Genomic DNA, 27223 nt, shown 5'->3' with positions numbered 1-27223 from the left:
CACACACACACACAGGCAGGCAGGCAGACAGAGCGCGCTTAGCTTAGCACTGTTTTTGCACTCAAATGTGACAGGATACAGGCTAACCTCTAGTACTGTGTGGATATCTGTTATGCTAATGTACAAAATAAACCTGATTTAACTTCTACAAACTGGGATTGAAGCGTCTTCTTTTATAATTGTTCTGACACGCGGCTGTGCTGAAGAAGTAAAGCTTAAGTAAATCGCTGTAATTAATTACACATGTGCACTGTTTTAAAACACTTTAAACATGTAAAACTTACTATTAATCACATTTGATGATGATTGCTGATCCTAGCGAACAGAACAGATCTTTTATTCCCGGTTGCTTTGCGTATGTCTGCCTGGTCTTGTTGACATATACACGTGACTACTGGAACATGTTAATGTGGCAGCTGCCAATCAATTCGGTGGGCGGGGGGACCGCACTCCTACGTAAAGTTGCGGTCGGTCTGAAAACCGCTCTAATTGGTCCACAGTTTTTATGTTGTTAAATTGGAAAAAAAAGGACTGGGTGTGTTTGTATCACCCCAATATGATGGTCTATGCACTATATATACACATATGTTTGTCCAAATAGCTTGAAAAGTCGATTTTTCACCATAGGTGCCCTTAAGTACACATGCAGGCATGCCATCTGGGCCCGTAGCTTTCCAGATTTTAACGGGACTGAAATATCTCGTTACGTTCGCTACAGAAACAGAGTGTGCTGGCGGTTTCAGTATCGGTCACGGAAGCAATGTTTACAGTGATGGGTTTGTTACTTTTAAAGTCTGTGATGTAATTAACATAATGTATTATTGGTGTTAAATTGACCCTCTACCTTCCCCCTGTATTGACGTTTTGCTGCTTTGAGGGTTTTCCTGAGGTTGTAGTTTGCATGTTTTTGTTCCTCAGCATTTATGGATTTTTAGGCGGAAGTTCGCACTGATAGGGCTGTTCAAACTTTGCCATTGATCTATGGTTTTTGGCTGGGGTAGATACTGAAAGATTTTGTTGGGACCACGTCTTCTTTGCATTTTCTGATGAAGCATGTAATGGTGTCTGAGTATGCTTCAATGTCGACATCAGAAGCTGCCCGGAACTTCTTCCAGTTCACATGATCAAAACAGTCTCGAAGTATGGAATCCGATTGTCCGTCCAGCTCTGAAATGTCCTTATAGGGGGGGTGGTTCCGGTTTCAGTCTTTGCCTGTAAGCAGGCAAGAGCAGAAAAGGAGAGTAAACTGATTTGCCAAACAGTGGGCTGGGGAGGGATTTGTAGACGTCTCGGAACGAAGAATAGCAGTGGTCCAAAATACGGTCACCACACGTGTTTGTGGTGATATGTTGATGGCATTTTGGAGCGTTTTTCCTGAGGTTGACGTTGTTAAAGTCCCCTATAACAATAAACGGTTTCCTGCTCGCTTATGTTCCCATACAGTTCCCTGAGCGCCTGCTCTATGTTGGCTTGAGGGTGGATGCATAGACAGCCGTAATTATAACAGCTGTGAACTCTCTTGGTAGCCAGTATGGTCGGCACCAAAGCATAAGGTATTCCAGATCAGCAGAACAAAATGATCTAACTGGGTTTATGTTTCTCTCATCACACCATGAGTTGTTAATAAAAAACACACACCTCCTCCTTTGCTTTTCCCTGTGAGTTCTTTTGTTCTATTCGAGCTGTGCACGGAGAATCCCGAATGTTCAGCAGCTGTATCTGGTAAACGCGCAGAGAGCCAAGTTTCAGTAAGGCAGATAATTTAGCAGTTTCTTGTTTCCCGTTGGAAGGAAATGCACGCCAGTAGCTCGCAAAGTTTGTTGTCCAGTGACTGAACATTAGCTAGCAGAATGGTGGGGAGCGGAGGTCGAAATCCACGGCGTCTTAGTCTGACTTAGCCTCTTTTCCGGCTGCGTTTATGTCGTCGCTTTGGTTGTGTGACCCAGACAAAGGGCTCTGTCTGCAACAAGGGAGCCAATTTCCCGAAGTGTGTGTCTGTCGTAGGTAATGACAGTGTGTACATCCAGCACGAAAAATGACAAATATACAAGTAAAACACACAAAACAAAACAAAGTTTGCTGGGAGCTCGCTATACGGCGGCCATGTTCGGCGCCATCTTGAGCAGTGTTTCCAGTGAAATATTTTTGATGCAGGTTAAAAAGGTGGAACAGGTTTGCTGACCAATTCAGCAAGTAAACAATTCGACTTGTGTGGTGTACCTAATTTTATTTTGAAGAGAAGACAAATTCAAACATAGTAAACTAGTTCAGTTAATTATAGTATAGAGGTTTTAATACAAACAGGGTTTCTGCTGCTTTCACAAAGACCTTTTAAGACCATTATGAATTCAATTTCAGACTTATACAGGGCTGAATGCTAAGTTTTTTTTTTTCTAATGCCAGTGGAAATTTCTTTACTTAAAGAATATTTTTTTTATTTCTTAGCCACATCTTTCAAACAAAAATGTTTTAAAACAACCAAACCCTTACTTATTTAAATTATTTAAGACCTATATAAGATAACACAATATTTCAGTGAATTTAAAACTTTTTAATGCCTAAAATTTATTTTTCAAAATTTAAGACTTTAAAAACCTGCGGACACCCTGTACACATCTCTACTAAATCAGAAACCAGGACCGACCAATTTAATTAAGTATTATAAAAGTGCAGAGCAATTTCAGCATTACAAATGTGACATTTGTAATGCATGTGACATGCAGTAAAAACTCAAAACATAAATTCACATAGAAAGTATACGTTAACATTATATTGAAACAACTGAGTTATGATAAAAAAAAATATCAATCTGTAAATTTTTTTTAGTTTTAAATGAATAAAATAAACATGCATCTTCAGGGCCATGCACAGGGGTGGCCCGGTGGCTAGAGCCACTGCCCCTCTGCCCTCATTGGCTGACGTGACCCTCTTAGCAGGCACTTGCTCAATACTAATTTTTAAATATTAAAAGTAATGTAAAAAACTTGCTTACACAAAAAATGTAGAAAAAGTTTCTCTATTTTGGTGAAAATGTTTTTTCATGGCAAGGTTGAAATTTGCATGGAATTGCTCTGTATTGTATTGTATGTATTGTAGTTTAACATGTTTGCTTATACAAGATACTTAACAAATGAATCACTTTATGCTCTCTTCTATTTAGTCACTCACTTGACATAGCACACTTTTTAGAGGCATCCTTTTGCCCTGCCAGCAGTGATCCAGATACAGAGACTCTCTTTATGCTGGAGCTCAAGCTCCAGAGACCTGGTGAACTAAATAATTATAAGAAGCAGATTGACATGCATTAGACAGAATAGATTTGCTGTTCTCCAACTTAGCTGAACAGTAAACTGAGTAAGCAAAAATGACAGCCGAGATAAACTCACATTAAGCTTCTCTTTTTTACAGGTTGGGAGTCTGGGACAACGCCTTTATCTTTCACATAAAAGAAATAAAATTAAATTGAAAACAAACAATGTCAACACCAGCAGCTGCATTTCCATAATACGCTTCATTTATTACCAAAAGTCTCTTCTTCGTTTCCTTTATCATCTTGCACCATCTCTACTACTTTGTCTACAGGAATATGCTACAAAGAAATCAAAAGAAACGAATGAGTAAAATAAAAATCACAGAAATTGTTATAAAATATGAAATAAACAATTTAATATTGTATTAAGTATATACATTCAGATCACCTTGTGAAACTTCTTTTCCTTGGCTTTTATGCTCTTGGTTTTCTGTTGATCTTCAGTGTGAGCTGCAGGGGTTGACTAATAAAACACAGGAGTTAATAAAACCATGCATATGACTTCATTAGTTTAATAGATTTCTTTCTTTTTAGTCTAAATCAGTATAAACATTTTTTCACACTATCAACAAAAGTTATACCTGTGCTGAAATCACATGGGCTGTCGTTTGGTTGTTCTCACAGTGAAAACTAAGAGAAGTAACATTGCAAGACGTTTTCGACATCATGAGATCTCGAAGCTCAATCTCTTTCTTCCTCTCTGTGGAGCTCATCATCTGAAGAGCTGGCTTCATCATTGGCTTTGAAACTACAATATATGGATACAATCAAATGTGAAAAGTTACATAGCTTAAACAAATGATTTAAAGGTGCAGTAGGTGATTGTCTTCAGAAACATTTTTTTTTTGCTGGTTGCAGGTCTCTTCACATTCAAATAGTAATGATTAAAGTTAATGATATAGATGTATTTATATGCATTTTTATATTCTGGGCAAGATATAAGAGTAAAAAATGCTCATCCAATTAAAATTTGTCTGGCCGACAATTCCTATAATTTTGATAATTAGCCTAAACTCTCTGTCAACAAATGTAGATTTGAACATCTGTTCCACTCCCTATATTGTTTACCATGTACTCTGAATATTCAGTCTGAAATCGCAAGTAAGTATAACTTAGTAATAAGTGCAATTCTTGCACTACTCCGCCGGACAACCATACACCATACAGTAGTCACTTAAGGACAAAGTGAGTAAGACCAGAGATCCTTGCATGTATGAAATATTGCACATTATGACAAGTTTTACTTGCTACACAACTAAAAACATGCTTGATATATTAAAGTTTATCATACAGAATTATAGTATTTTAAATTACTATGAAGTTTTCTAACTGGCGAATGACATGATCTAGTGGGTTGTCTACTGTCATCTTTAAGGTGTAGAGGCATGACTCTGAACGGCAGGGGGTCTGTGTTTCTAAGATATTATGCTAAATGGTTAGCATTTTGTTAGTTTACCTAATGCACCTTTGAAAATGTCTTAGTTATTCCACAACATGTAAGGGACTACCCTTGCAACAAATATTTTACAAACACAATTGTGTATGACAATCAGCAAGATCACATAGATTTAAATGTTTTGAACTCAAAAATAGTGTGTGTATAGTGATATGAATAAAATGGCATACCAAAAAAAAACTAATAACTGACCCTGCCAAATATTAACCAAATCAAAGATGCTGATTTGGTGTTTGGCACAATCTGGTATTTACATTTAGCCATTTAGCAGACGCTTACAAATGACTTGCAAATTTTGCAGTGGCAAACGCTGTTACCTGCAAACCCCGTCCCACAAATTTTACAGTGAATGGCTTTAGTTATTTTCATAGTGAATTTGAAGTGTTATTTTCATTCTTTCATCTTCAGCTCTTAACATGTTCTTGGTTGTAGCTCCTGTCATCTGAAGGCAAAAGGCATTGACTGTGTGATTAACAGCTGATATTAACCATTTGAGTTCAGTTCTACAGCAGTGGGCCAATAAGAAGAGCACAAAGGCGGGGCAAGCATTGCAGGCTTTTTTACTTCAGCAAGTTCACATAACAACTCTTTATCTGTTCCTGAGTGCTGCATTTGGCGTTTTTAGATTTTGCAGTGAAAACAGTAAAAATTTATGCACTCACCCAAATGCTTCCAAATATATTTTAAGGTCGCATAGATAAAAATTTGTGCGCATATGTGACCAAAACAGTCGAGTCCTAGAATCTTTACTTGTTATTATTTCCTTATAATAATAATAAAATAAGGAAGTTATCATTAATCACAATACAAAACAGTGAACTCCAAATGAAGTCTCCTCCACCAGCTGAGGGAAAAGCCATTAGAACGACACAGATCACTGTGCCTATTCATGCCAGAGTCCAGCGGAAAAAAGTGATTGACAGGTGGTAATTTGTGTGTAGCTTTTATGGTTTGGTTATGGATAAAGTAAAGACCATGTGGGTCAGGTAGTGAAAATAGTATTCTAAAATTCATTAATTTGTTATGAATTAATTGATATTTAACAATGACCCTCACCCCCGCCTACAATTACGATGCCATCGTTCATCGTGAAGTTTCATATTAGACATTGTACGATGCCAAATTGGTCAACATCGCCCAATTCTAGTGGCAAGCCCTGACAGATAAGGGACCAAGCCGAAGGAAAATAAATGAATGAATAAATACATGTTTTGTATGTTTGAAGAATATCATGTACAAGCAAGAGAACTGTTGTCCTGAATATCATACTAGAAAATAAAAAAAATAAATATTTTTTTTTTACTATTGCAGTTGAAAAGTTTAAAAAACAACAAGTCAATATTGAAAACATTACAATTTTGCCAAAAAAGTTATTTTTTTTATATTTGAAAAATATTTTCAACCAAAATTGCAGCCGAATATTTGTGCATCTCAAAGCAACACTGCTGAATTAACCTGTTTTTTTTAACTAATCAGTCTTACTTTGGAAATATCCATGAACAGATATTTTACTGAGTAGTCATGAAGATGTTAATGGACATACATGCAGGGAGCACACAGCTGGAGGAACTGCTCCCCTGTTGACGCCCCACACTACCAGTAATATAGGTACAAGACTCAGACACCTTCATCTTAGGCGTTACCATCTGAAAAAAAGAAAGAAAAAGATTTGCACACTGGAGCTCTGAAGATCAAGACACATTTAAGCACTAAAAGGTTCCATTAACATGTAATTATAAAGCATTAAAAGAGCTCATGTCACTGGCCTCATTTTTCACCATAAAAGGCTTCAAGCTTCAAGTCAACAACCGTTCACCAGTTAATTATATAGGTCATCTAATTTAATAACATGCCTGTATACACGTGCCAATAAACAAGAATATTTATAATTACGCCATTATGAAGCAAATTAGATAACAGATATTTTCATCAGGCAGATGGTGTTAACAAACAGAGAATAAACTAAAGTACAGCTGTAAAAATCTGACAGCAGGTGTGTTTCACGAATGGCTTTAGAGGGATCACTATTCATCTTTGACAATTAAACAGTACCTGTGATTAACTCATAGCTCTCACAAAGCATCAATCTAACAGTTCAACAAGTGTCCTAATTAATAATTATTCTGTAATCATTAAATCAGCATTCTGTCTTACCGGTTGAGGTACACTGTTTGTAACTGGTGTTGGGCGTTGGCTGCTGTGCCTCACTGAGGATGACCCTTTATCCTCTACATGAGGGGGGGACACCTGACTTTCAGGGACAAAAACCTGTTTGTTCAGATAGTTAAAAACTTGTTAATATATAAATGAAACTAACCTAAATCTCCTGACATTATCTATCAGTATGTGCAAGGAACTGAACATTTTTTACACAGAATTATTATCTTTAAAACACAGTCTTGGCAAACTTCTAGTCACATAATGATGTATGTGTGATTGAGAACAGACACCGTTTGTTTTTTTAACATAGAAACACATGCATTACATTAGTTACTAAAAATGGTACTTGTGTTTATTCTAAAAAGCTGCAAGCTAAGAAGAACAAAGTTAGGTCAAAGGTAATTTTGTATGCATATATTTGTCACAAACTCAATTCAATTTATCTTTATTTCTATAGCGCTTTTTCAAAGTAGATAGTGTCAAAGCAGCTTAACATAGAAGTTCTAGTACAGTACTGTGAAACTGCTTTAGTCCAGTTTTCAGAGTTGAAGTTCAGTTTAGTTCAGTGCAATATAAACGTCACTGCTGAAGAACGAATCCAATGATGTGCAGCAAGAACACACTCAATACTGCTTGTTGAGGATTGTGGATTAAAGTTAATAATGTTGTAAATAATTTTAAGTGTCTTGCACAGACATCTTGTTTCATTTCAGTGTATCGTCTGAATCAACTGGTATTATATTTTTTCAAGAGTTCACACTCAGCTAATGCTTAAATAAATAAAAGCGTATTTGGCATGCTGTCCCAGGAGAGAGAGCCCTGAGCTCTGAGGATCCATCAGCCCAGGGCTCTCTCCGTTTAGACAAAAGGGAGAGAGGGGAATCTGAGCTCAGGTAGTATCATGATTACCAGCGATCTAACCACCAAAGATCGCTGGTAAACATTCATTCTCACATTAACTACAAATCTGCCATGTTATGGACTACAACACCCAGTCATGCCACACACACACACAATCGGTTCCAGGTCCAGACAGGTTACACACTCACAGCTGAAGCTGCTCACACACTGATTTGGACTATTTATGCCCCTCTTTTCCACACACATGTGCTGAGTATTGTTTAGCTGTTGCTGTCAATACGTAAGCATTTCTCTTTGTTTGCTGTTTATTGTGTTTTTGACCCTTTGCTGCCTGCCTTGAACCTTTCGCCTGTTATTGGATCTCACTTCTGGATTGTCTTCTACACTGTTTATGCTGGTATTTGACCCCTGCCTGATTGAACATTCTCATAATAAAGCTGCATTGAAACTACACCGGTTTGCATAGCAACCTTACGCAACAGGTAGGTCTCAAGAACCTCCCTGCTAATGGATTTAAGGAGTGGATGGGGGCTTTTGTAGAAAAAAACGAGGATAACAAAGGTAAGGAAGGCAGACTTTTCATTTGCATTTGGATTTGTCTGATTGGTTGGTTAGTGATTGATGATGCGAAACCAGCAGTGGTCAATCATAGCATGTGATCCTCTTGAAATTTGTTTATAAATCTGCACTTTGCATGTTTATTGCACATACAACATGCTAGGAGATGCTGACTTCTGACATTTTTATTCACCATTGACCAGAAATCTTAATTATAATTTGGCGGTTCATTCCGCTGTGGCGATCCCTGATAAATAAGAGACTAAGCTGAAGGAAAATTAATAAATGCATAAATGTTCTAGTGGTTTTTGGATATTTTAATGAATAACTTTAGCATATTTTGCCTTTAATGTTCATCTGAAGAAAAAAAAAAGTAGTCATACTGAATCGAATGAGTGAATTTACTTTCCTTTCCAAGAAAATAGCAATTCCACTACAACAATGACACATAATAGGCATTTAAGGTTTTGAAAGTTTAGTCGCCTTAAAAACTCATGCACAAAACAGAATCTAGTCTTTAAAGGATTAAAGGTACCTGTGAATTTTCCTGTGAACTGATGTTGATGTGAACAGGGGTTTTCACAATAGAGGTCTTCCTAACAGATGTCTGACATAAAACAAGAGGGAATGCATAAGGGAAACATTGCTATGCTTTGACAGCTTCACAAAAAAACATGATTATACATTTAATACACCCGTTTCATTCCCCTTAGCAGATTTAATCATAATGCTGTACAGCTTCTCCAGAAGAGTTGTTTAAATTATGAGATCCAAGAAACAATAGAAAACATTGTCAAACAATTCATCATAGTTTTGAACCAAAAAAATATAAAAATATATAAAGCTATGAAAAACAACACAATATAAAAACTCAACTCAAGATAATACTATTTCTATAGTTACATTATGCTTTAGTAGTAGTTAGGGGTGCAACGGTTCAATCTACTTACAGTTCGGTGTGTACAGTATCACGGTTTTAGGGTCATGGTTTCGGTACGGTAAGGTTTGTGCTATGCTTAGAAAATAATGCATAGCAAACACCTGACAATGCAACAGCTTGCATGTTCTCGCATTAATTAAAAGTAGGACATTTTGAAAATTGGATGTTCATATAAATTGCTTTAGTAAATAAAGAGAAAATTTCCCCTTTTTCTATTTTTCATCTCAACACATCAGTCCCAACAAATCATGCAGATAATTATGTCAACACATCTCAATAATTTTTAGTTATTACTTCTGTTTACATTATGCTTGTACTACAAATGCAACAAAGCATTTTTATTTGTGATTTCTTTATGATTTGATTATGATTCAAGAAAGCTCTGTTTCACTTATCAACACCATCGTAGTGAATGAAACTTAAGCAAAGAGAGCATTCCAGGGTTCAAAATTGCGACTATTTTGCGGCCAAAATTTTATTTATGTGACCTCAAAATATATTTGTGCGAGTGCACAAAAATGCAGAATGCAGCTCTGCACTTATAATCACCAGATGCTGTCCGCCGTGAGTGTGGCAGCTTTATGTAAAATGTAACACCACGTACATCATCGCAAACGGGCTTGCACTGAGTAAAGTAATATCGCTACTCATGAAAAGACCGGTATTGCTATTAACATGACGTATGCATATAATAAGGTACAGCAGGGTTCAATGCTAAGGATTTTTTCTACTGGCCCGATCGGGCCAGTGGTTCTGATTTTTACTTGCCCAGCCAAAATTTTCACTGGCCCCACCTAAAAAAAAAAAAATTAATAGCTATTTGACTGTGTGTGTGTGCATGCATGCGTGCGTGCGTGCGTGTGTGTGTGCCTGTGCGTGTGTGTGTGTGTGTGAAAGGCTTAACGAGGTTAATTAGGTTAACTAGACAGGCTATGGTAATTACGCAAGTTATTGTATAACGATGGTTTGTTCTGTAGACAGTCTGAAAAACAATTAGCTTAAGGGGCTAATAAATTTGACCTTAAAATGGTTCATAAAATTTTTTAAACTGCTTTCATTCTAGCCAAAATAAAACAAATAAGACATTATTCAGAGGAAAAAATATTATCAGACATACTATCAACATTTCCTTGCTCTGTTAAACAAAACTTAGGAAATATTTTAAAAAGAAAAAAAACAACAAAGTGGGGCTAATATAACTCTGGCTTCAAGTGTATATATATTTACAGTAATTTTTTAAAAAATGTTTAAGGAAAATTATTCAGTTAATCAAGGCTATATTTATTAAATGTAAAAAAAAATTAAATTGTTAAATATTCATCAACATTTTAAATAACTGCTTTCTTATTGTATGTAGTTTCAAATAAAATGATTACTCCAGACATTATTGCTTTTATTACTATTACCATTAATAAATATAATAATAATTAATATTAGTGATTTCTAAAGGATAATGTGACTGGAGTAATGAAGCTGAAATTTCATCTTTAAAATCACTGGAATAAATGAATAAATTAAACGATAAACTACTTTTGAACAGTTATTTTATAGTGCAACATTTCACAATTTGTATTTATGATGAAATAATTGCAGCCTTGGTGAGCAGAAGAAGCTTAGTTTAACATATATAACAATCATACTTACCCCAAACTTTTGACCAGTTGTGTATAGAATATTTTATAAGCGAAAATGTGCACTTTAATTTTAACAACCCACAGACATCGTCACCAAATACAAATCAGAGAGGTCAGACTTTCTTATACAGAGCCTCATTTCAATTGTCAGGTTTTGTAAAAATCTATCTATTGAATTAATCAATCTATTAAAGAAACGTTGGCTAGAATTCTGCATTTTAGGCTTACATTATAGAGAGACATAGCATATGAACCGAGACTTCATCAGATTGCGAAGATCAATGTTGATCTGTCTTTCGAGCTGTCAGAGCGGAAATTAACAAAAAAACTGGCCTAACACAACATATTATATGATTAAAATATGGAAAAATGATCAGATATTAACTTCGGTCAATTTTCCTAACGGATAAACCGAGATCAGGCTGGATAAACAGCTCTCGGTAATATTTCAGCATGCTTTCACTTTCGCATTTACCGGTAAAAATGACATCTCGCCCTGCTCATCATTCTCTCGTCATATAGCCGTATATATGGCTATTACACAATCATAATACACTGTGACATAGCCTGGATGGTTAGTTCGTTGCATTGTTTTGTTTTCTCACTACAATCGATCCGCTCAATAGGGCAGAGACTGTCACATTCAGGCAATCTCGGACTGATTGATTTGGCGCGGGCGCGGATGCGGGCGTGGATGCGGGCGCGGATGCGGGCGTGGATGCGGGCGCGGAAGCGAGCGCTGAGCGCAACTGCTGGATATATGCCAAACAAACCGCGCTAAAGGGGGAAACGAGACAGATTCCGAAACAAACGTCTATGTGTGAAAGCACCGTAAGATTGTATTTGCACACAATTGACAGACAGTCGCAGCACGCAGCTCTGGCTCGATCTGGTAGGCAAAAAGGCAGCACTGGCCCGATCGGGCCAGTAACATTCTGTACACTGGCCCGAGTGTCTCGCACGCTGGCCCCGGGCCATCGGGCAGTCCTTATTGTCGAGCCCTGTACAGTATATGTCAAAAGCATCAGTGCAATATCAGACAGCACCCGTGAGAACAGCAGAGTTATATTGTTAACAGGTTCATTGATGTCAAGTAGTGCGTGCAGGGCCGGTGAGCGGTCCGTGTATCTTTTGGTCACTCAGTTATGTTATAAAAATCTATGTTCTTGTGATAACGGGATTTTGTTGAGACATATTTTGCTCACACTTGCATATATATTTTTTTGCTTGTTGGTTTGATTACTGTTGATTTCAAATGCAATAAATATGTTTGTATAAAACTTGTAGTAACGGTGCTTATAATTGGTGGGTGCGACAAAATTTTGTCTGATGCGCCTACATTTTTAAAGTTAGGAGCACCGGTGCCACCAAGCAAAAAGGTTAATTTCGAGCCCTGCATTCGACTCTACTCTCTTAATTCAGCGGGAACAGTACATCGAGAAGAAAACTGTTCTTTGCCGACAGCGGGTTAACAAAGTGAATATCCCAGGAGTGATTGAAGACAGACCTGATGTATGTCTGCGTCCGTATGGGACGCTGTTCTGGTTCTTGACACGGACCTCAATCTGGCTGTTAGTGACCACTGATCTAGACTATCTTTGCAACAACACCAACAATAAAAAGGCTTTTGTTATGTTTTTGTGTCGGTCTGAATTTACATTGAGTGAATGTTAAAACACTGTAGGCAATGCGCTGTGATTTGGCCTCACCTGCACATTTGCGCTGTATCTTCTTTACTTGCCATGCTGAAACCTAAATATCTGGGGCCTCAACCCAGTATCAACACTGAGTATACACAAGAACTTTGCTTACGACAGATTTCACGGTCACGTTTGGATTTACTAACTATGAAATTAACATGAGAATGTGCGCTGGTCAACGCCAACTTCATGTCTGTACATGTCTTCATGTACGTGTATTTCTTGTGTGTGTTTGTTTTTTTTCCCATTGGCGACTCCTTGAGGCAATTGTGTTAAATTGCATACTACAAAGTATCTTTGAGCCATGCAATGGCAGCTGTATGGGACTGAATCATCCAGATGTCAAGCAGGTATATAAGGCTTCCATACCATGCAGTTGACCAGCCAAACAGTAAAGCGCAATTTGCAGCGATTGCCAGTTTTCCCAATATAATCGGAGCAATCAACTGCATGCACATTGCTATAAGTGCACTATCTGAAGACAAATTTGCATCTGTAAATCGGAAACATTTCCATTCAATTAATGTACAAATAATATGTGATTCTTATATGCGCTTAACAAATATTGTAGCAAGGTGGCCTTGGTCAACCAATGATTAATCCATCCTCACAAACAGCATGGTTGGAATGAGTCTCCCAGGTGGCAGGCACTCGGTCAGTTGTAGAGTGGGCGATTGGGCAGCTTAAATGCCATTGGCACTGCCTTGATAAGAGCGAAGAGGTGCTGCTATGAGGTCCCCTAACAAACAGGGCCGGAGCAAGCTGAACTGCCGCTCTAGGCAGAGGACGATCACGCCGCCTTCAACCCCAATGTGAAAATGAAAGTGACCGGTTATGAAAGTGAAGTGAGGAGTCGCGGACCTCTATTCTGCCGCCTTATGCGCGGATATAACTGAGGATGCGCGGGTGTCGCAGACCTCTATTTTGCTGTCCTATGCATGGATATAACTGAGGAAGCGCAGGTGTCGCAGACCTCTATTCTGCTGCCCTATGCGCGGATATAACTGAGGACGCGCGGATGTCACAGACATCTATTCTGCTGCCCTATGCGCTGAGATAACTGAGGACAAGCGGGTGCTGATGGAGGTGTCGCTGACACCGCCTTGTCTATTCTGTCGCCTATGCGCAAATTTAACTGAGGACGCGTGTGGTGAGGGAGGTGTCGCGGACATCACTGAGGACGCGGGTGGTAAGGGAGGTGTTGCGGACGCCGCCCTCTTTATACTGCCGCTCTAGGCCGCCTAGGTCACCTCTATGGACGTGCCGGCCCTGCTAACAAAGTGTTCCTCTAATACATCTGTGTCTCCCACAGAAAGGCCCAGATTAGAGACTTCGAAGTCCCTGGGCATAATGTCTTGAATCCCCCTAACTGGCCGCACCCCTATAGTTGAATTAAATAATAAGATTATTATTATATTTTTTTTTTATAAAATTAATCTATAATGTATTGCCATCCTTTTTTTAAATAAATGATGTACAGTATATATATTCTAGTCTACAAAGATTTAAACTATTTTTAAAGCATTAAAAGCACACTTTGAAAAAATATATACTAATGCAAATTATATATATTTTTTCTATAGTAAAAAAGTTTAGTATTTTACTATACTAATAAAAATTCATGGATTTAATTATACTGTTCAGGTTCAATGAAGCAGTACTAAAATTAAGGGTATTTTTAATGTATAGATTTATAATGAATATGATTTGAATATAACACCTCTCCAATCCAGTTCAGTTGTATGAATCTGAGAAGATGAGTGCTAGATCTGAAAAAACTCAAGCCGAGCATAACATACAGAACAGTGTCCTGATTCTGCCATCAAAACAAAAATTTACAAGACCAGAGTGGCAGAACCCCGACATTGCGCTCGTGCACATGCGCTCAGTTTTACATTAATTCGAATGTACAAAGAGAATATGTGTGGGGTTCCGCGTGCACAGTGTTTCATACATCTGAGTTTTTTACTGCGTACGGACAAAACTGTAAATGTGCGTAAATGTTTGAGTATGAATTCAACGCAAAACTTTGTACATGAGGCCCCTGGACCTGTTGGTGATTTAAAATCATGCTGTGTGAAATGTGTTGATTGAAAATAACATCAGTGTTAACCTACAGCCAATGAGAGAGCAGCATCCACTAATATGAATATTTGCAGGCCAGCGCGATGATGAAGGAGAAGTTAAAAGTGCTTCTTTATGTCTATTTGACCCACGCAATGGAGGAAAAACGTGTAAATTTGCCAAGAGCATCCGTGTCTGTTTGACCTGTCATTCAAGATATACCACAACCGAGTAAAAACAGAAATATTTGTTAATTCCATTATCCACCCCTTCTACATAAATGTGGTTGTCATCTACCGCCCACCAGGTAAATTAGGTCACTTCTTAGATGAACTGGATGTTCTTCTCTCATCTTTTTCTAATTTTGACACTCCCTTGTTGGTGCTAGGTGCCTAACATTTAAGTTAAGAAACCGCAAGCTGCTGACTTTCAGACTCTGCTTGCCTCTTTTGACCTAAAAAGAGCACCTACCTCTGCTGCCCACAAATCAGGTAATCAGCTAGACCTTATTTACACACGACACTGCTTCGCTGATCAAACAATAGTAACTCCACTACAAATATTGGATTATTTCCTTCTGTCTCTCAACATCCACATTACTCCTGAGCCGCCACACACTCCAACACTGATTACCTTTCGCAGAAACCTACGATCTCTCTCACCTAATAGACTATCCACCATTGTTTCAGACTCTTTTCCTCCATCTTGCAAACTCTCTGCACTTGATACGAACAGTGCCACTGATACACTCTGCTCCACACTAGCATCATGTCTAGACCGATTATGTCCTCTTGCATCCAGGCCAGCCCGTGCCAGTCCTCCTGCACCCTGGCTCTCGGAAGCTCTCCGTGAGCATCGCTGAAAACTTCGGGCTGCAGAGAGAATTTGGCGGAAAACTAAAAATCCTGCAAAGCTCTTAACATACCAAACTCTTCTGTCCTCTTTCTCAGTTGAGGTTACTTCTGCAAAGCAGACAAATTACCGTCTGAAAATCAACAATGCCACTAATCCTCGCCTACTTTTTAAAACATTTTCCTCCCTCCTCTATCCTCCTCCTCCACCCGCATCCTCCACACTTACTACTGATGACTTTGCTACATTCTTTTGCACCAAAACTGCAAAAATCAGTGCTCAATTTGCTGCACCTAAAGCAAACACGCAAGATACACCACCAACACCACACACACTCACCTCTTTTTCTCAGGTCTCTGAGTCTGAGGTGTCCAAACTCGTGCTATCTAGCCACGCAACCACCTGTCCACTCGATCCCATTCCCTCTCATCTCTTGCAAGCCATCTCTCCTGCAGTCATACCAACACTGACTCACATAATTAACACATCTCTTGACTCCGGTTTATTCCCCACTTCATTTAAGCAGGCTAGGGTAACCCCACTGCAAAAGAAACCCAACCTGGACCATACGCTACTTGAAAATTACAGACCAGTATCCCTGCTTCCATTCATGGCCAAGATTCTGGAGAAAGTAGTGTTCAATCAAGTCCTGGACTTTCTTACTCAAAACAATCTCATGGACAACAAGCAATCCGGCTTTAAGAAAGGCCACTCAACTGAGACTGCCCTGCTCTCGGTCGTGGAGGATCTCAGACTGGCTAAAGCAGACTCAAAATCATGTCTCTGTCCTCATTTTGCTGGACTTGTCAGCTGCTTTTGACACTGTCAACCACCAGATCCTGCTATCTACGCTCGAGTCACTGGGCGTTGCGGGCACTGTTATACAATGGTTCAGATCTTACCTCTCTGACAGGTCATTCAGGGTGTCTTGGAGGGGAGAGGTGTCCAACCTACAGCATCTAAACACTGGGGTACCTCAAGGCTCTGTTCTTGGGCCACTTCTCTTCTCCATCTACACATCATCTCTAGGACCAGTCATCCAGAGACATGGATTCTCCTACCACTGCTATGCTGATGATACCCAGCTATACCTCTCTTTTCATCCTGATGATCCCTCGGTTCCAGCTCGCATCTCAGCCTGCCTGTTGGATATTTCACACTGGATGAAAGATCATCATCTTCAGCTAAACCTCGCAAAAACGGAAATGCTTGTAGTTTCTGCCAACTCGACTCTACACCATAACTTTTAAATCCAGATGGATGGGGCAACCATTACTGCATCCAAAATGGTGAAAAGCCTTGGAGTAACGATTGATGACCAACTAAACTTCTCTGACCACATTTCTAGAACTGCTCGATCGTGCAGATTCGCACTCTATAACATCAGAAAGATCCGACCCTTCTTATCTGAACATGCAGCTCAACTCCTTGTTCAAGCTCTTGTTCTCTCCAAACTGGATTACTGCAACTCTCTACTAGCTGGGCTTCCAGCTAACTCTATCAAGCCTCTTCAACTGCTCCAGAACGCAGCAGCACGAGTGGTCTTCAATGAACCTAAACGAGCACATGTCACTCCGCTGCTAGCCGTTTGCACTGGCTGCCAGTTGCTGCTCGCATCAAATTCAAAGCTCTGATGTTTGCCTACAAAGTGACTTCTGGCCTTGCTCCTTCTTATCTGCTCTCACTTCTGCAGATCTATGTGCCCTCCAGAAACTTGCGTTCTGTGAATGAACGTCGCCTCGTGGTTCCATCCCAAAGAGGGAAGAAATCACTTTCGCTCACGCTCAATCTGCTCAGTTGGTGGAATGAACTCCCTAACTGCATCAGAACAGCAGAGTCACTCGATATTTTCAAGAAACGACTAAAAACTCAACTATTTAGTCTCCACTTCACTTCCTAATCTGCAATTGCCTCTCTGAATATCACACTAACTGTACCCAAAAAAATAAAAAAATAAAAAATAATAATACTAATACTACTAATACTTTCCTTCTTAGACTTTACAGACCTGAAACTTGCCTATAGCACTAATTCATTGTTGCTCTTAGTTGTGTAAATTGCTTCCTTGTCCTCATTTGTAAGTCGCTTTGGATAAAAGCGTCTGCTAAATGACTAAATGTAAATGTAAAATTCCCTTTAAAACCCAGGTAAGCAAAATAAATAAATTGTCTACCCCACTAAAGGCTTCTTTCTCGTTATGTAGTTAATAACAAAAGATATACTACATGATCTTGTGTTGTTTCGATCTCACTTCTCGTGTGTGTTTGGTTGCGAGATGTAGTTGTCGCAAAGTCATGCTGTGTAAAACCCCCTGTCGCTGATCCATCCTTCAGTGTAAACACATCAGCTATGAAACACTACCCCAGACAGTCATGCAGTGTGAAGACATCTGTGACTTCACTACTCTGAAAATCATGCAGTCTGAACTCTGCATTAGGAACTCTGTATCTGGTAGCAAAAAACTCATATTGTATTAAGTACAGAAAGGCTTTGTTTAGAAAAAGAACAGGTTCTTGACATTTCTACTTTTCATTATATCACACAACCCTGATTTTCATGTACAGGCAGATCACTTTGAGATAAACATCAGTGATATCTAAAGTAATGTCAGCCACATCACTCACCTTGTTTTTACCCTGACCGTACACTTTCTCAGTGACTTGCAGTATGTCAAGAGAAGTGCTGAATTTGAGGATGACTCTGGAGCCCTCCACACAGTCAAAGATAACTGGCTCAGTCAGAACCAGATGCAGAATCTTTCTGCCACTCTCCTCTGAAAAGTCAAATATAGGCAGAACAAATCCTGGTTTCAATTTGATCCAGAACTACAGTTTTAGTAGGTTTTACGATCACTTAAAATCAGCAATGGCTGTTACCTTCTACTGTGTAACTCTGAACCTCATTTTCAACTATGCACATAGTGTTCCACTGGACATCCTGAAAGAGGAAGAGCTTCTTACATTCACAAATATACTTCTTAAATGAGTTCCACAGGGTTCAATACTGGGGCCTCTTCTCTTTACAATATATAAAAATAACATTGATCAAAATATAAAAAATGCTAAACTAGTTTAAATGCTGATAAAAGAAAAACTTATATTATTTTCAAATTCAAAAAAATTTAGCAAAAGCTAGGTTTAATTATGACTTCTCATGTTTCAGAGATTGAATTGGTGTTCCAATACAAATATCTTGGAATTTTAATTAATAATACACTTTCTTTTGGTTCTTAATGAGAAAAATGAGAATGATAATTGTCGCATAGGTTGGTCTGCTTTGACCTTTCGTAGGCTCAAGCACTAGCATATCGTTGTTTACAAATCAATAATGGGTTTACTCCCATCACAACTCCAGAATTACATTTGTAAAAAACCTGTTCTTAGCTATGGCCTTCAGTCACAGAATATTTATTTACTGTCTGTTCTTAACCCTCTGGGGTCGAAGACCGCGTATACGCGTTTTGACCTGTGGTGTTGTCAAACTGCTGAAATAAACTTAAATTACACTTTCAGTTTTGATCGTACAGATAAGATCAATACATCAATCGAATCTGTTATGTGTCTACTTTTTGTTGTGTACACTCACAACAACAACAAACGTGTGTGCTTTTGCAAAATAAGGAAAACAAACAGTGTAGGCATTCTGTCTTTTCTCTCTCTGTGAACTGCTTTTAGAAACGCGTCAGTAAAATGCGCTGAAACTCCGCGAATACAAAACGCACACAGATGAGACATGCATCTCTAAAAAGCTTAAAGTGTCTACTTTTAAATGCAGCTATGCATGTTGAAAACAAACATTGCTTGATAAAGTAATCAGTATGAAATTAACGCTATGTCTAGTTTCTCAGTCTGATCTCATTAGTTTTAATGGGACCACGCCCACGAGGCATTGTTATTACAAGCATCTGAAGACGCGAGCAGACTGTGGTCAGAAAAACACGTCACTAAAATGAAATAAAACTCGGCAAATAGTCAACAAAGATGATGATTTATGATATCTATATAAAGCTTGATATGTTAGATGAAGATGTAGCCTTCAACGTCACAAAAATGTATAAAAACGCTAAAAAAGTGGACCAAGATAAAAACAATCCTGCGTTTGTGAGTGAAATACTGCCTTTTTCCGGCGCCCCTCCTCATCACAAGATACATGTCTGCAAGGTTACATTTCTAAGTGTCCTTTGTAAGTTTATTCTTTAAATAATTACTGTGATTACCGAATGAGAGGATGATCACTTGCGCCAAAAGCTGCTGTGATGCACGCGACTGTTTAACAGATTTCATTATCGCACATGGTATTTTTCACCTGCTTTCTTTTGCTCACAGTTATTTTTGTTCAAATCGATTAATTATCATTCTTTAAAATAACATTGCTCTAATATAAGTTTACCAAAACTAACTCAGAATTGTATTATGATGTATTGTTTTTTTTTAACTAATTTAAGATGTTTGACAATGTTAAGATAATATGTTGCATTTTGGCATGTTTTTTGACTTATTTATAAACTATATATAGACATAAAATTAAATAAAAAATATCCTGGGTTTGAAGAATATTGTGTTCCTGGACTTCAATGAGCTTAATAGTTTAATGTAAAAAATTGTGACTGAACTTGACTGTTGATGTCTTAAATAATAATGTCAAATAACCAACATTTCTCAAAATAAATATATATCATTTTGCAACTAAACTCTTCATTTACAAAAAAAAATCAGTAGATTTGCTAAGTGTAAGTTTAAAAGTTTGCAGAGTTTTATAGAGTGTACTGATTCTCACAAAAGTATCTCCAGTTATTTTGTGTGATTAATATATTTTAAATAAACTGCAAACAAAAAAGTATATAAACTTTCCTCTGATTCCTTCTTGAAACTCTTCCCTCCTAGTCACATACTGCACCTGTCTGATGGCTCATTATGCAGCTCATTATGCAGGTCTTTGTCTTCAGGTGTGACTCACTGCATAGTAATGATAGTTCACGCCTTCTCGCATAAACCAATTTCACTCAAAAAGTGACTTAGAATTTTTAATTCATTATATTGTTTTCTGTGAGCAAGTTAACAAGATGATTCTCACATCATTTTGAAGCGAAAACACTAGACTACCAGATCCAGTTCTCAAAAGTCTTGTACACAAATGTTCTCTGTGTGTTTCACGGCCTTGTTTCAGTAACTTCAAATTTTTTGTTTTTCACTAACCACGCATTAATGTTTTTTTTCTCAAAAACACAAACACATACAAGCATGCTGCTTAGGTATTATTGTAGCCCAACTACAGTGTTATCACACCCTAGCCATTAATATGTTTTTAAGATACTGAAAACAACACAAATGTCAGTGCATGTCAAAACTTCTCCAGAGCCACAAAAAACACTCTCAGACCCCAGAGGGTTAAAGTGCTGACTGAGATGGCATTTAACTATACAGCACATTTTGCATGACATAATCACCAAGCAAAGTTGCAATTTAAAGAATTGATTTCAATACAAGCTTTTTAAAAGAGTATAAATGATTTAGAGATTGAAACACAGGCTTGAAGATGTTATGAATAGTTTGTCAATGTGTGATTCGTGTTAACTGTTATTTTATTTTTTTTTTTTGGTGTCTGTTAGGCCTATGTGACATGTATACTGGCTAATCTTGGCCAGAGCGCTTGTTAAAAAGATTGTAATAATAATAATAATTAATATTATTTTTTACTCATTTTCTTTAAGTAACTGTCAAATAAGATTAAAGCTTTTATTTAGGGCTGCACGATTAATCGAAAAAATATCACAATCTCAATTCGACCCTACACACCATCTTAATTCAGCTTTTCTACGATTCAGCCAATTATATTTTCAAGGTCAGGAAAAGCTTAAAGGTAGCCACACAAGTCTTCACAGAAACATGGACACCTTCAAATGGTGTAAAAAGTGTCACATACTGTATTTATAAGGTATAAAGAAATGTCATTTCTGTCTAAATGTAATGATGTACCATCGTGAAATCACACTTGAGCAGACTGCGAGCTGTTTGTATACTACCGAGAACATGCGTGTGCACGCCAATGGCCCCTACTTTAGTTAACAGAACCTGCATAGGCTGTGAATAACAAGTAACAAATTTGTAAATAACGTTCAGTTTGTTGTACAGAGCAATCGTTTGGGAGCCATGTTGAAAGAATGAAAGTGAAGAAAGTGAAGCCGGCGCACATTTAAATGAATATATGGCATTTTACAGTTATGATTATGACAAGCATTTGAAATGTTTTTTTCTTTCATAGTAAACACAAAGCGTTGTGCATGAGAATAAATGGTTGCTGTGTCAGTATAACTACCCTAGCCTATTTAATGTTGAATATAATGCAAGAAGGAATCTGATAATAAAAAATGTCTCATTTTACCAGTAAAAACAAATGGCCTAATAATGTTGTCAATGACAGACTGCAAGCATATGTCTCAAACATATTAATTCAACTTTATAATTATGAATAGTTGTATTCTGATGTCATTATTTTACTGTGAATTAACAAACAGGACATGCTTAAAGTCTGTTCAAGTCTACCATAATGACTATACAAAATTTTGCATTTTAAGCAACACATTGGCCTAATATTTTTCCAGTTGTTTTTATGTTTGAGAATTAACAATAATAATAGTCTACTAATAATAATCTTTATTTTACATCTACAGAATCGTGAGAAAATCGAGATCTTGATTTTAAGCAAAAAAATAAAATAAAATCGTGATTCACATTTTAGCCAGAATCGAGCAGCCCTACTTTTATTTGTATAGTACAATTATTTTCTGGAGTCAAATGTACAATGCTTCAACCTTGATAAACTAAAGCCATTATTACCTGGGCATCCTTGCTCAAACTGAAGTAAAAAGAGATGCTTTGGCTTCCTAGGTTGAAGTCAATCCAGAATGCTTCAAGTTTCTCATCCTTTGGCATAAGCAGCTGAAATATACAGAAATATACACTGAGTTCATAATTGAACATAATTAGAGAATCTTTCTTATTCCCTTTTAAATGTGAAACTAACCTCATGTTTTTCCAAAAACGCCTCTAGGCAAGGGTAGGAGTACACACTGTGAGAAAGTAAACCAAAACATATTATACAATATGTGATAGGGGAAAGCTGTCAAAAGGCATTAAGATATATACATTACGACCTTCTTCCATCTCCTTGCATGCCATTGACCATATTTAGAAACTTCCTGCAGTCCTGTCACAAAGAAATAAACAGAAATAACATAGTGAAAGGTTACGTGAGTTCAGTTTAAACTAAATTTATGCAAGGTCATACTTACAGTTTCAAACTCAGAATCCTTGATCTTTTTGAATGCAGAGGAGACAAAGGTCATGGTGAACCAGGAGTCAGCTAGTTCATTCCTCTGAGCTGGTGAAACCATTCTGCAGAGGGCCTCCATTAAAGACACTTGCAGGTCATAATCTAAACAGCAGTAAAAAAAAATGTAGATAGTTAGTTCCAATATAAGGGTTTATAGTGATTATATGACTGATTTATTTATTTATTTGAATTTCAAAAATTACTTTTTTTTCAAAAAATTAATTTTTGTACAAACCTCCACCTTTGAGGATTCGACAGGCCACACCAATCCTATTTAAAACCAGAACAAACAGGTTAAAAGCAGGCATATTACACACTACATGTACTTTCCAGAATGAATAAGTACTTTCACATGAGAGAAACAATACCAGTTTCTGTAACTAGTAGTGTTGTTCCGATACTGAAATTCTTTAACAATCGTTACTGAGATTTTAAAAATGTCCATTTCCTGCTAACATTTGAGCACGTTCCTTAACAGCGCTGTGCTCAACAGAAATGACTGTGATCGGCCTCGAAGGTCATCAATTAACCTCCAAACTCACCACTGTGAGTGTAACCACAGATACAGGGACACTGGAGCGTTTTAAAGCCGCCAAGATCAGTCAATTCAACAGTGGACTGTTCGTACGTCAGCTTATAAACAGACCAGTTGATCTTCGCTGCTTTAGTAGCTTCAGTGTCCCTGTATCTATATAACACTAATAACTAGTTACAAATGTGTGTTTTGTATGCACAACAATGGAAAACATAATTCATTCATTCATTCATTTTCCTTTGACTTAGGCCCCGTTTACACTAATGCGTTTTAGTTTGAAAATGCATAAGTTTTGCTACGGTTACGCCATCCGTCCACACTACGCCAGAGTTTTCGAGCGCCGAAAAAGGAGCGTTTTGAAAACGATGGAGAGGCTGTTTTAATTCTGAAACGCAGCTGCTCCATCTCAGTATGGATGGGGAAAAACAGAGACATCTGAAAACGGAGGCGGGGCTGGTGAGATTCGCTACCTGATTGGGGCTTTTGTGTCATTGCGTATCCTTCCCTTATTCGTCAAGCCCCTAACACATGACTATAAGACATGGCTTTAACGCTACCGGAAGACAGCAGAACAGCCTTCACTGTAAACAACAACATGGACACAAAAATGGGAGCGTTGTTAGCACTATTGTCTGTTTTAGGTGCCATTGAGCAGTTATTCATGTGTTACGTTTAGTAACAACTCAACCTCGTCGTCTGTCCACAAAAATACCTCTCTTCCTTTCTTTGCCATCCCGTTCATTGTTCAACCGGCGTTTGTTGACTAACAATAACCAAATGCCAAGCGAGACACACGCTTCCTGTTTATACTAGAACGGGCATGCCCAGAGTGCGCAAATGGTCACGTGATTTGGTGGCGTAGTGTGGACAGAGATATGTTCAGAAACGCTAGGTGAAACGCTAGTGTGGACGTGGATCGTTTTTGATCTAAAACGCCGTTTTAAAACTAAAACGCACTAGTATAAACGGGGCGTTAGTCCCTTTAATAATTAGAGGTCACCACAGCGGAATGAACCACCAACTTATCAGCATATGTTTTACAAATCGGATGCCATTCCAGCTGTAACCCAGTACAGGGAAACACCCATACACTCTTGGATTCACACACATACACTACGGCCAATTTAGCTTATTCAATTCAATTATGGTGCATGTCTTTGGACTGTGGGGGAAACCCGAGCACCTGGAGGAAACCTGCGCCAACATAGGCAGTACATGCAAACTCTGTCAGGGCTCAAACCAGCGACCTTCTTACTGTGACTTCTTGCTAACTATGAGAAACTGTGCAGACCTGGCAAATATTAATTTAAGGTAAAGTCATTTTTTTATTAAAGTAGTTTGTATTTATTGAATTTCATACACAAAAACTATTAAATTAGTTTCTATACCCTGGTTTATTATAGGTATAGAAATTCAATAATGTAAACAAAAGCCCAAACAAAATTGTATCAGAGCATCTGTCACTGACTGTGACATTATACCAAGATTTAACTTATGTTTTATCAAGGTTGTGAAACCACTTCTATACTTAGCTGTTAGATGGGTGCACACTTATTTAATAAATATTAATTTATAAAATGAATCAATTAATAATTATTTCATGATTTACTATTTTATTTAGTTTTTTGTTTTTCTATGTTAAAAAATTTATATTTAAGTCAAGCCTAATGTCTTGCACAAAATAATGATCGCAGTCTCTTCCACACAGTTAGGTATACAGTTTGTTAGACAATTCAAATTAACATTTTTGTAAAGTATTGGATTGGAACTCAAACAAATGAGAATGTACATCAAACAAAACCCAGTATTGAAGGGAAAAGAGTCAGGTTAAAGCATCCCTACTTGAATGTATGGTTATTCACTAAAGAATCCTTCTAGACAAAGAAGAATGAAAATGCATCATCATCCAACATACATCATAGACGAGGCCTCTTGAGACGACAGAATCTTCTTCTTCTTTTTCAGCTCTGTGGGAACCTCTGCCAGAACAGCATTGAGTTTCCTTGCTGCCTGTCATTAAGAGTAAATAATAATCCTTCATACATTGACCCCTTTGATTCAGACTTCTATTTCTGGAAAAGTCTGGGTAAACAAAGCTCAAGTGTCATGACTAAAGATGTAGAATGAGTTTTTAATATGGTCATAAAGGTTGCTAAATTAGGTAAGGTAAGGTAAGGTAAGGTAAGGTAAGGTGATTTTCCATAGATAAATGCATTGAATCACTTACCTCTTTCTGGATTATGATGTTTATTTTGGCATCAGAAGCCAGTTTGCCAATATGACTAAGCAGAGACTCTGTAACTTCATATGCACCTGAGGAAGAACACAGATTAAACTGGATTCAGAGTGCTGTTCAACCTTCCCATTTCTTGAACTTGAACAAAACACTCACCTTCTTTGCAACTTTCATGGACAACCTGCAAAGGTGAAATGAAATGCAGAAATCAGATCATCTACTGTACTACAGTATGTGTGTCAGAGTGTGTGTACACAGAAAAAAATAAAACTATACTTTTTCTTCTGTTTATTTTGTTATGTTTTAGTACTTTTTCTACTTTAGATTGCAGTAATAAATGTTAACATTTAATTTGTGGATACCATGTATTTTAGGTAGAAAAGAAAAAATGTTCTTGGAATAAAAGTTATATTTTTATAATAAATGGCAAAACTTTATTATTATTTTTACTCACTTCTAAGTTTGCCCATTGATTGAATCTAGGATTTAGGGTTTGGAAAATTCAGATATAAAAAAAAATCTGTTATACCATTACTACTGTATATGTTTTTTTTTTTTTTTTTTTTTTTTTTTTAATGTTTTTCACAACTTTTTTTTATTTTATTTTATTTAGTTTTTTAGGGCAACAGTATCTCCAGCAGAAAAGGACCTTCCACATCAAAAGCTACTGGTCAGTCCACGATTCAGGAAACATCTGACAATCAAATCGCTTATAAACCAACATCCAAGCATGCTACAGACCTTACTTTATATCCAAAGAAAAGAAAGATATTCAAAGATACCTTTTTAATTTGTAAAGAAATCTGTGTTTTTGAAACTAATAAAGATAGCAGAAGTCAATGATTTATTTTATTAATTCAGCCTGACATGTTTACTGTTTATAATATTTAAAAATGTTTCTTTAAAACATATATACTGTGTTTAATGGGGGAAAAGTTGTTGGTTTTTACCCAGACTCTTAAAAACAATCATAATATCGTGAAATCTTGATATTTTTAATCCAAATTTGTCATACCTTCAGAATCTTAAACCGGCCCATGCCTAATTGAATCCATTTAAATCTTTGTTCCATCACCACCTCCAACCTTCTTTTTCCTTTTTTTACAACTTTAAATATTTTTATTTTATTGTTATTTATGTATATGTTTGGTTTATACATTGTTATTGTTTATTTCATTTACTATCGTTATTGTTATGTTATTTATTTTTACTATTTTGTCTTCTCTTGATTTTGTTGCAAAAGTTTAAAAGTGAAGTGATTTACTATGTCTGCCATTTCAAGCATTTATGTAAAAAAAAAATCAAAGACTGCTTTCTATAGCTATACACACTTCGTGCACTTATTTTCATCATTTAGAATGAATCTGCTTACTTAATATTCTAAAAGTCTAAATTTTATAATTTTAAAATCTAACTTTAAAAATAAAAGCCTTTTAATACGTATCAAAGTATTTACTTCCATTTGTTGCATTTTAGCAATCAAAAGATTGTCTAATTAATTAAATTCTTCAATAGGACTCCATAATTATTTTGCACTTATTATAAATCCTAATATTAAAAAATGTCTTATGAATTACCTTTTTTA

General features: G+C 37.1%; 1 protein-coding gene across 2 annotated transcripts in view; it reads right to left on the bottom strand.

The window, feature by feature from the left end:
• The window catches only part of sycp2 (synaptonemal complex protein 2), a 62614-nt gene that overhangs the window by 26526 nt on the left and 8865 nt on the right, over positions 1-27223 (bottom strand). For both annotated transcript variants that reach the window (XM_021469909.3, XM_068216871.2), the window contains 18 exons: positions 25795-25819; positions 25630-25715; positions 25318-25412; positions 23103-23137; positions 22827-22969; positions 22689-22741; positions 22559-22604; positions 22372-22473; positions 18412-18472; positions 18160-18308; positions 8881-8952; positions 6921-7034; positions 6310-6412; positions 3892-4058; positions 3699-3773; positions 3523-3589; positions 3387-3435; positions 3169-3272 (listed from right to left, as the gene is read on the bottom strand). In XM_021469909.3, coding sequence (XP_021325584.2) covers positions 3169-3272; positions 3387-3435; positions 3523-3589; positions 3699-3773; positions 3892-4058; positions 6310-6412; positions 6921-7034; positions 8881-8952; positions 18160-18308; positions 18412-18472; positions 22372-22473; positions 22559-22604; positions 22689-22741; positions 22827-22969; positions 23103-23137; positions 25318-25412; positions 25630-25715; positions 25795-25819 — 1546 coding nt within the window. The remainder of the gene's footprint in view (positions 1-3168; positions 3273-3386; positions 3436-3522; positions 3590-3698; positions 3774-3891; positions 4059-6309; positions 6413-6920; positions 7035-8880; positions 8953-18159; positions 18309-18411; positions 18473-22371; positions 22474-22558; positions 22605-22688; positions 22742-22826; positions 22970-23102; positions 23138-25317; positions 25413-25629; positions 25716-25794; positions 25820-27223) is intronic.

This window comes from Danio rerio, chromosome 23 (assembly GCF_049306965.1).
Source record: "Danio rerio strain Tuebingen ecotype United States chromosome 23, GRCz12tu, whole genome shotgun sequence".
In the NCBI taxonomy this organism is placed as follows: domain Eukaryota; kingdom Metazoa; phylum Chordata; class Actinopteri; order Cypriniformes; family Danionidae; genus Danio; species Danio rerio.
Note: the sequence above shows the minus strand (reverse complement) of the source record. Positions and strands in the feature narration are given on the sequence as shown.